The sequence below is a fragment of the Tupaia chinensis genome, unplaced genomic scaffold, assembly GCF_000334495.1.
Source record: "Tupaia chinensis unplaced genomic scaffold, TupChi_1.0 Scaffold146907_1, whole genome shotgun sequence".
NCBI classification, from domain to species: domain Eukaryota; kingdom Metazoa; phylum Chordata; class Mammalia; order Scandentia; family Tupaiidae; genus Tupaia; species Tupaia belangeri.
In genome coordinates, this window is record NW_006206760.1 from 155,644 (window position 1) to 164,690 (window position 9,047).

The 9,047-nt window shown below is 45.8% G+C and overlaps 1 protein-coding gene across 6 annotated transcripts in view; it reads right to left on the reverse strand.

Annotated features, from left to right (window-relative positions):
- Positions 1–9,047, reverse strand: part of LIMCH1 (LIM and calponin homology domains 1) — a 237,730-nt gene that overhangs the window by 95,829 nt on the left and 132,854 nt on the right. For 5 of the 6 annotated variants that reach the window (XM_006169201.2, XM_027768572.1, XM_006169200.2 and 2 more), the window contains exons 1-3: positions 8,787–8,825; positions 8,232–8,427; positions 2–202 (exon numbers count right to left, since the gene is read on the reverse strand). In XM_006169201.2, the coding sequence (XP_006169263.1) occupies positions 2–202; positions 8,232–8,427; positions 8,787–8,810 (421 nt within the window). In that variant the 5' untranslated portion in view covers positions 8,811–8,825. Of the gene's footprint in view, position 1; positions 203–8,231; positions 8,428–8,786; positions 8,826–9,047 lie in introns of those variants that run through there. The other variant, XM_027768570.1, reaches the window with a different exon arrangement.

The window sequence follows — 9,047 nt, forward strand, 5'->3', positions numbered from 1 at the left end:
CGATACTCCTCTCGCTCCGCTTTCCTCCTCCGCAGAGGAGCAGGGACGTAGGCCGTCTGATTGCTTTTGTTCGGGAGGTACTGGTTGAAAGGCACTGCCGACTTGGGCTCACCGTGGGAAGTCCGCCGTGCAGACATGTCATCCTTCTTCACATCCGGCAGCTTCCGGTGTGGCAAGTCGGACTCAGAGTCACTTCCTCTCCCTAGGGATGAGAGGGGGGATGCTGAAAAAGTGGGTGGGGCTGGCAGTAGGATTGGCGCATCCCCATCCTCAACTTGGACATTCAAAATGCTCCAAAATCTAAAACTTTTTTGAGCACCAATATGATGTCACAAATGGAAAATGTCACACCTAACCACATGAGATGGGTTGCCATCAAAGAACTGCAGTACAAAAGTATTGTATAAAAGGAATCAGCAGTTGGCGTAATGGCTATATCGCTGGATTCCCATGGGGTCAACCGCAGTTCGTGTCCCAGACCCGGTGGCTTAAAACTCACACCGGGCGCGTGTGCGTGCGTGCCCAAGATCCTGAGAGGAGAACGGAGGAGAAGGGATTGTGGCGTGACTATCCCCCCTGGGGGGTGATTTCTCACTTTCTGTCTCTCTCTGTCTGACAAATGCATGCACCCTATAGCAAAAAAACTCTCAAAAAAAAAGTATCGTATAAAATTACTGGTGTGCTATGTATAAGATAGAGACAAATGCCAATGAAGGTTGTGTGTAGATGTGGGTTCCATTCCCAAGGCATTTCATCACATACAATGAAAATCCCGCAAACTAAAATAAAAAATAAAAAATAATCCGAAATCTGAAACACTCTGGTCCCAAGCATTTCGGATAAGAGAAACTCAGTTTGTTTTAGATCTTTGGTTAAATCTTGGGTTCTAAGGATTTCTTCCTTAAATTGTTCACTGAACAAATATAAAATATCAGTCAGAATTAGTCTATTTGGGGAAAAATTCTCAATTCTAATCAGAGCATAAAAATAAAAATAAAAAAGCACCAAATTAAAAGTAAAAATTAAAGGTAAGCCGGGACCAGCAGTTAGCGTAATGGCTATGTCGCTGCACTCCCAATACAGTTTGAGACTTTCTTTCAGTGCACAATAGTTCATGTATTGTAGATTTCGCACACACAGTAAGGGACAGAAACTGGAATCTTGGTGCTGTCACTAACCAGCTATGGAGAAGGGGCTCCTTCAACCTCTCTGAGCCTGTTTCTGGCTTTATGAAATGGGTCCCCAAGCCTAAGAGTTTGTCAAGGGAAAGGAGGATTAGTATTCATTTGTGAAGCAATTCATGGGGGGGTTCTTGCACACAGATACACTTGTTAAAAGACTTGGGCAGGGCCCAGCAGTTAGCGTAATGGCTATGTCCGGGGAGTTCTTGCACATAGATACACTTGTTAAAAGATTTGGGCTGGGATCAGCAGTTAGCGTAATGGCTATGTCACTGGACTCCCATGTACTCGACCATGGTTCGAGCCTCGGACCTGGTGGCTTAAACTCACGCCAGGCACGTGTGCGTGCGTGCCCAAGATCCCGAGAGGAGAATGGAGGAGAAGGGATTGCGGTGTGACCATCCCCCCTGGGGGGTGATTTCTCACTTTCTGTCTCTCTCTGTCTGTCTGGCGAGCGCACGCGCCCTATAGCGAAAACCTCTCAAAAAAAAAAAAAAAAGAAGACTTGGGCTTGGACAGGAACAAAGTCATGAATCAAATATTAGCAAGTAATGAAATGGTCAGGACTTCAGAAGGGACATGGGCAGCCAATGGCCTACAGAACTCAGACACTGAGTATTTCATCTACAACAATGAACAACTTCTTTATGGTCAGTGCTGGTCACTTCTCCGGTTTTTAAAAAGCCATTATGTTATTTCATCTCCAGGGCAAATTATTTCATTCCTGTTTTCCAGAAAAGGACAGACGAGTGTGTTAGGGACCCGCCGAGGAGCCCGCAGCTCGTTTCCGGCAGATCTAGGATTATTTAGGGCATAAAGAATAGCCAGCATTTACCCGACACTTGCCCTGCGCCCAGCATGTACCGAGTCTTACCCGTATCCGTTCCCTCCAACGGCCCTTCGGGTGTAGACGGTGCTATGATCCCCAGTTTGCCAAGAGGGAAACTGAATCTTAAAACGGTGAAGTAACATAGTTGGTGAATAGCTGAGCTCGAAATGAATGAATCGGACTTAGAACCTGTGAGCTGCTCCCCCTGCAGACTGTCACGTCTCTTGGTTCTTAGCTTAAGACTCCTCTTGAATGTAAATAGGCATATTCTACTTGTTACCAACAGAGTGAATAATCGGGTAGTGCTGTCATTGATGGACAGTTTTCAGCCTGCACTGGCCCAGCCATGGTAGCCACGCTGCTTGATGCTCTTATTGGATGGGCTGAGGCCACATGGAAGGTCCGGGTTCGATTCCTGCCATGCCTCTAAAAGCCAGGTAACATGGTGCTTGTCTGTGGTCCCAGTGACCTAGGAAACTAATGCAGGAGGATTGCCACATGGCAAGACCCTGTCTGGGGAAGAAGAAAGAAGAAGAAGGAGAAGGAGGAGGAGGAGGAGGAGGAGGAGGAAGAGGAGGAGAAGGAGAAGAAGAAGGTTTTCAACTAGAATTAAAATGGCAACTACGTGTAGTGGATGCTTTACTGACTGCTTCATTCCCATAGATCTTAGAAATCTGGGACCAGCAGATGGCATAATGGCTATGTGGTTGAACTCCAATGTAGAAAACCACAGTTCGAGTCCCGGACCCGGTGGCTTAAACTCACACTGGGCGCGCGTGCATGTGTGCCCAAGATCTCAAGAGAAGAATGGAGGAGAAGGAATTGCGGTATGGCCATCCCCCCTGGGGGGTGATTTCTCACTTTCTGTCTCTCTGTCTCTCTCTGTCTCTTTGGCAGAGGAACGCACCCTAAAGCAAAACCTCTCCAAAAAAAATAAATAAATAAAAAATAAGAAGGAGAGAGAAAGAAATCTAATGAGGCGAGGCTCAGGAAATAAAGGCACAGTATAATCTTGGGGCTGTTGTCCAAAGAAGGGTGACGGGTTAGCAACATCACATTTTTTGTGTGTCTTAAACACATTGTACTTAGGCCAGCCCATGGCATGGAGAGTGTGATGGCTGACAGCCTGTTCCAGTCCTGGACCCAGGGGCTTGAAAAACACACTAAACATATGTGCATGCCTGCCCCAAAAATTCCGAAGAGGAGAATGAAAAAGAGACTATAGTGTGGCCATTCCCCCTGGAGGTTGAGTTCTCACTTTCTTTCTAACTCTGGTGAGCATACACACCCTATAGCAAACCAAAAAAAGCGTGCGCGCACGCGCGCACACACACACACAGTAGCAAACTAAATAAAGCGTGCATGCACACACACACACACACACACACGAAGCTAAACCAGCTCATTTATCCTTCAGATCATCTGAGGATGCCCACGGTGTTCAAGGCGATGCGAAAGAACCGTGGATATTGTGAAGCGCTCGCTCTCAAAGTCAGATAGGAGCAGGCTCTGTGGCACAGCGGTGAGGCTCTGCTCATGGGAAGCCGGACCCCACGTGGTGACGTAGGGCGAACCCTTGACCTGACGTACATCACGCATGTGTGTGTGAGTCTCAGCTCTGCCAGGCTGGAGGTTTGCAGGGAGGGACGCACAGCACGGGCAGACCCTGTGGAGCTTCTCATGTTGCTCCTTCTTCTTCCCTCGTATTCTTGTGTGTGGGGGTACGCAGTCTAGCATGAGTAAAGAAAAACACTGTGTAGTAAAAATCATATGCCAAAAGAAAAGACAAGCCCCTAGGGCCACAGGGTACAGAGGAAGAAAAGGTCACTTCAGCTCAGGGAAGCAGCAAGCGCTCCCATGCAACTGAATTTGCATTTATTTATTTATTTTTAAGGTGTTTGCCATAGGGTGGCGCTCTCTAGAGAGAGAAGGGAAATGAGAAATCACCCTCCATGAGGGATAGCCAAATTACAGTCTCCTCTCCTCCATTCTCCTGGGATTTGGAGCATGCACATACATGTGTCCAGCATGATTTTCAGCCCACCAGGTCCGGGACTCGAACCACGGTTGACCATGTGGGAGTCCAGCGCCTTAACCACCATACCACCTGCTAGCCCCACGAATATGCATTTATTATAACTCAACCTCGTTCCTAGAGGCAAACTCTTGGTATAATCCAAATGGGACACTTTTCTGAATTTCTACTGTCCTTATACATCTGTGTTCCTTGGTTGTAACTTGTATTCTTTATGTAGTCTGTGTGTTAATTAAAGGCACATCAATGACCAAATCCTTTATAATTCTTATTTGGCAAAATATCCACCAGAGTATGAGACATGCAGCAGGTGTTCAGTAAATATGCCGTTAGTCATCTTGGCCTTTTCTTTTTGAGAGTGGCAGAATCTCAGTAGGCATAGAGTTCCATTACAAATATATTGCCAATTGTAATTTCCTGACGCGGTTAGGGAATTTGATTCATGACTTTGTTCCCACCCAAGCCCATCTTTTAACAAGTGTATCTGTATCCAAGAACTTGCTTCACAAATGAATACTAATCCCACTTTCCCCAAACTCTTCAGTTTGGGGACCCATTTCATAAAGCCAGAAAGAGGCTCAGAAAGGTTGAAGGAGCCTCTTCTCCATGGCTGGTTAGTGACAACACCAAGATTCCAGTTTCTGTCCCTCACTGTGTGTGCGAAATCTAAAATGCATGAACTATTGTGCACTGAATGAAAGTCACAAACGATATTGTCTAACACATAAAGAAATAACTTCCCCCCATTATACTTTGTTTTTCTTGGAGAAATTTTTGCTATAGGGCGTGTGCACTCGCTAGAAAGACAGAGAGAGACAGAGAGACAGAAAGCAAGAAATCACCCCCCCAGTGGGGATGGCCACGCCGCAATCCCTTCTCCTCCATTCTCCTCTCGGGATCTTGGGCATGCACGCACACTCACCCAGCATGACGTTTAAGTCACCGGGCCCGGGACTCAAACCGTGGTTGACTACATGGGAGTCCACCAACATAGCCATTATGCTAACTGCTGGTCCCCTAACTCTTTCCTTTTTAATGCCCCTCCAGCATTTTATCTCATTCCTTCTCTCTTTTAACTCATCTTCCATATAAAAGATAAGAAAACGCAACACAATTTATAAAATATGCTCTGAATTTCAAAAACCACCTGAGTGAAAGTTTTGAATTTCCTTGTCAAGGAAGCCGATTAAGTGGCCTCAGAAGGGCTGCTAGTGAAGGCGTGGAAATTAGGCATCTATTAGTAAAACTGATCAGCAGAATCAACACTGGGGTCTCCAGCATCCCTTCGCCATAGCTCTTGTGTCCAACCACAGAACCGTGGCACCTTTCATGAGTCTGGCTCCCCACCATCTTTACTGCACAGGTCAGCAGGCCTCAATAATAACGAAATGAAAGATCTCCATATTGACCCAACACACGGTTGAAGAATTTCATGGCACAACTTTCCCTAAATGATCGCAAATCCTAGGGAATACGTTTTTAAGACTTAACAAAAGCGTTCTCCCAGATCTGGAAATGTTTCTTAAGACAAGTAATCTTCTTGATTAGCATCCCTTTAAAAAAAATACCATAAACACTTACAAAATACAACATCTACTTGGTTCAAAGGGTATGACTTTTTAAAAGGCAAATTAAAAAGTGTCGTTCTTCTTTAAAAACCTAATAGGTCTTGATTAGTTTACGAGAACATAAGCCTTAAGGTTATTGGGCTGATTGGTGACATTTGTGTGTAAGATGCTCTTTCATGGATGGTGTTTTATGAAACTCATTTCATGTCCTTCCTTAATAGAGAAAACATTTATAAAAGCAGTCTAACTTATCATTCTTAATTGCCACAACTAAATTGTACCTCAGTAGATATTAGTAATCACCAACTCAAATCCCTTCAAGATGTGGTTCATTATCAACTCTGAACCCCTTGAAGCTGGTAACGGAACAAATAATTGATGTTACCAGCTAGGCGAAAAAAAAAAAAAGGGTGAACAAAATGCCATAAATTGAAAAAAAAAATCAAAGCTGGTAATGGAACAAATAATCAACATTACCAGCTAGGCAAAAAAAAAGGGTGAGCAAAATGCCATAAATTGAAAAAAAAAATCAAAATAATGTGGATGAAATCATTGGGTTAAAATATATGTTTTATTGACTGGGACCAGCAGTTGGTGTAATGGCTATGTCACTGGACTCCCATGTAGTTGACCGCAGTTCGAGTCCCAGACCTGGTGGGCTTAAACTCACGCCGGGAGCGTCTGCATATGTGCCCAAAATCCCGAGAGGAGAATGGAGAAGAAGGGATTGCGGTGTGGCCATCCTCCCTGGGGGGTGATTTCTCACTTTCTGTCTCTCTGTCTCTCTCTTTCTTTCTGGCGAGCACACACACCCTATAGCAAAAACCTCTCCAAAAAAAAAAAAGAATAAAAAATATGTTTTATTTACATAAATCTACTTTTTTTGGTTATGTAAAAGCCCAAGTAGATCACAAACACGATATTTCACTTCTAATACTGTGGGTGGTACTTCAGAGGTCAAATAAAATCTTAGCAATGTTTTTCGAACCACTCACAGTGGACCACGGGATTCTTGAGGAGTCACATACTGTGTGGCCCCGAGGCTACTCTATTCACTGGGAAGCTGAGATCTCACATCAATCTACACAAAAGCATTGGCTTGGTTATTCCAGAATAAAACACCTATTGGACAAAGAGAAAGGCGCACGGGTACATGAAGCTCAAGATCCTACATTCTGGACTCACGTCTAGAGGCTAATGTTGCTGCTATTTACTGACAGTGGGTTTTGTCACTTAAGAATGCTGGGCAACTACTGAATCTCTCTAAGGCTCATTCATAAGAGTAAGGAGTATCTCATATCTCTGGACAAGGTGCGAGTGAGATACCGTGTGAGTCTCTTGGAGGTCCGTGCTAAGGACTAAATGAGATACCATGCACTGAAGCAATTAACTTGGGACCTGGCCACATGAGCTACTCAGGTATTTTGTTTTTATTTTTCTTTATTTTTCTTTTTTTGGAGAGGTTTATTGCTATAGAGTGTGTGCGCTCGCCAGAAAGACAGACAGACAGAAAGCGAGAAATCACCCCACGGGAGGGGATGGTCTCGCCACAATCCCTTTTCCTCCATTCTCCTCTTGGGATCTTGGGCACACACGCACACGCGCCCGGCATGAGTTTAAGCCACTGGGTCCGGGACTTAAACCACGACTGACTACATGGGAGTCCAGCGACATAGCCATTATGCTAACTGCTGGTCCCCTACTCAGGTATTTTAGTAACAAAATTTTATAACTGAGATGGATCTTGTGGACCCAAAAGATAATTTTGATATCAGATAGTAGACCTATGTCTAGCAATATTATCATCAATCAAACAGTACATAAAAAATAGAAACAAAAAGATTCCCCACCAGCCTCGGAGTCTTTCTGTAAATTGCAACATGCAGAGCAATGCCACCCGCCTGTCCTCCACGTACAAAGGTGAAATAAGACATAAAGAAGCCCAACAACTTCTGAGAAAGTAGTTACAGCTCTATCAGGTTCCATGACCCTGTATTTATAGAAAATGATCATTCCTTACACATGATATAAAATCCATGGGATTTCAATGAAACTCGGCCCTGGGGACCGACAGCCAGCCAGGTCGTGCACTGCTCATAATGGCCACCTACAATGTATTTGCCGATCGGTCAGCTCCCAAGCCTCAGAGCACCCCAAACCATGGCAGCTGAAGTTGCCAGTCCCCAGCTTCAGAACCTTCCGGAGCGTAAGGCACGCATTTCCAGTCTGCTGGGGGCTGTTCCACCCTCACGGACACAGTGGGGCGCTCACCCCCACTCTCCTCGTACGCAGAGTATATAAACCCCCTAGCACACTTTATGAGCTCATGGTCTGCACAGCGTCCTGAGTCACTGAGACCGAGGGACGGATGATGTCACACATTTTCCAATAGCAGATCCGTTCACTGAGGCAATGCTCAAACAAACTGCTGGCAAAGCCAACCCAAACTCGACGGACCATAAAAAGCAACACTCAAAGCCCTTCCCCCCAGCTTAGAATGACCGGGTTCCAGGAAGAGACGAAGTCCACCCTCCCAGCACCCATCCCCCTGCCAGCGACAATGCAACCCCAACCATGGGTGATGCCAAGGGGCGCGGTGTGTGTAGACGCCGACCTACCATCGCTGCTCCCCCTGAGGACTACATCTGGAGAAGGTGTCTGCCGGGAGCGGGAGCCGAAGGAGTCCAGGCTGTCGAAGGAGTCATCCCTGCCGTGGCGAGGGGGTGACAGAGAGTCGCTGCGCTCGGAATCCCAGCAGTCGATGTAGCCGCTGTCTCGGATGCTGCGTTTAGGACTCTCGATGTCTTCAGTCTCCTGTGCAAAAAAAAAAAAAAAAAAAAAAAAAAAAAAAAAAAAAAAAATCAAAGCATTGCAGGCATTACTGCAACCGATTGCCAGCCTTCTGCAGATCAGCCTGGAGAGGAGGGTGGAGGCAACCAGTCCCGGGACCCACAGCAGGCCCAAGTCACCACCAAGTCACCGATTCAATCCTCACCCATCCCTGCAGCAAGTTCCCCAATCAGAAAATCAGCCCCAATAACTCACACTGCATCATGTCTTTTTTTTTTTTAAATGAAAAGGACTCAAGGCATGAAGCAGAAAGGATCTGAACATCTACATTCACAAGGGTACAAGGCGAGGTGGAAATCAACATGAGAAAGCACAACGTTAACCTTGACCTGTCTTTCCGAATCCATGGCTGCATGTCTGCCCGGAGCCAGCCCCAGTCCAGCTCACCACAGCCTTGCCCGGTTCTCTGGCAGACCCCGCCCCCGGCCGTGCCTGCTGTAGACTCAGTCCTGCAAGATCCTGGAGCTGCAGGCCATCCCCTGCGACCTCGGAGGGAAATTCCTGCTCTGAAAGGGAGCTGTCTTTTTGAGGCAAGAAGTTAAAAAAAAAAAAAAAAAACAGGAAAAGAAAAAAAAAAAAACACT